At 38.2% G+C, this 1,368-nt stretch overlaps 1 protein-coding gene across 1 annotated transcript in view; it reads right to left on the minus strand.

Annotated features, from left to right (window-relative positions):
• Window positions 1-1,368, minus strand: part of UTP18 (UTP18 small subunit processome component) — a 41,815-nt gene that overhangs the window by 11,270 nt on the left and 29,177 nt on the right. The window contains exon 11 of the mRNA XM_004377911.3: window positions 132-306. Coding sequence (XP_004377968.2) covers window positions 132-306 — 175 coding nt within the window. The remainder of the gene's footprint in view (window positions 1-131; window positions 307-1,368) is intronic.

Consider the following 1,368-nt stretch of genomic DNA (forward strand, 5'->3'; position numbering starts at 1 on the left):
ATAAAAAAAAAAAAAGAAAAAAGGAGCCCTTCTTTCTAAAATAATGCAGCACTCTCCTTTCCTGTTACCCTTCCATGTTTTCAACTTACATTAAAAAATTATTAGTCATAAAAAGGGTGAAGAAGTATTACCAATCTGACTGCTTCTTTCATTTTTTCTGAAGCAACTGCCAAGATTTCTGATGTTGGATTGAAAGTCAGAGAAGTAACACCTGTAACCAAGTTCATTATAGCTTTTATCGGCTTTGGGTTTCTTTCCTGGAGACAAGAATCTTGACTGTATATGTTTACCACTCCACAATTAGAACTGCAAAAGAAAAGGGAAAAACATAAATTGTTGAACACTACAGGTTAAAAACAAGGAAATAAGCTTTTACAACCTAAGTGAATACACATGTTACCCTACAAGCTGGTATCTGTAGGAATCATATGGTGTTACAAAGAGACCAGGAACTAGAGAACTTATCCCAAGACAAAAGCTAAAGAGGTATTCCATCAATTCTACTTCACTTTTGCTGAACTCCTGTTAACTCTGGGAGCTTTGCATCTGCAGGTCTAGCTAGAAAATACAAGAAAAGCATACAATCTCCATAATTTATTCCTTCAGTAGATATTTATTGAATGTCAACTTTATTGTTGCTGCTGTTAAGTGCTGTCAAGTCGGTTCCGACTCATAGCAACGCTATGTATAACAGAATGAAAACACTGCCGGGTCCTGTGCTACCCTCACAATCATTGCTATGTCTGAGCCCATTGTTGCAGCCACTGTGTCAATCTATCTCATTGATGGTCTTCCTCTTTTTCACTGACCCTCTACCTTGCCAAGCATGATGTCCTTCTCAAGGGACCAGTCCCTCCTGATAACATGTCCAAAGTACGTGAGACAAAGTCTCGCCATACTCGCTTCTAAGGAGCATTCTGGCTGTATTTCTTCCAAGACGGACTTGTTTTGTTCTTCTGGCAGTCCATGGTATATTCAATATTCTCTGCCAACACCATAATTCAAAGGCATCAATTCTTCTTTGGTCTTCCTTATTCATTGTCCAGCTTTCGCATGCATGTGAGGTGACTGAAAATACCATGGCTTGGATCAGGGACACTTTAGTCCTCAAGTGACATTTTTGCACACTTTAAAGAAATCTCTTGCAGCAGATTTGCCCGATGCAATGTGTCTTCTGATTTCTTGACTGCTGCTTCCATGGGCATTGATTGTGGATCCAAGTAAAATGAAATCCTTGACCACTCACTTCAAAATTTTCTGTTTATCATGATGTTGCTTACTGGTCCAGTTGTGAGGATTTGTATTTTTTTTTTTTTTTTATGTTGAGCTGTAATCCATACTGAAGGCTGTAGTCTTTTTTTTTTTTTT

Source organism: Trichechus manatus, unplaced genomic scaffold (genome assembly GCF_000243295.1).
Source record: "Trichechus manatus latirostris isolate Lorelei unplaced genomic scaffold, TriManLat1.0 scaffold00054, whole genome shotgun sequence".
Lineage (NCBI taxonomy): Eukaryota > Metazoa > Chordata > Mammalia > Sirenia > Trichechidae > Trichechus > Trichechus manatus.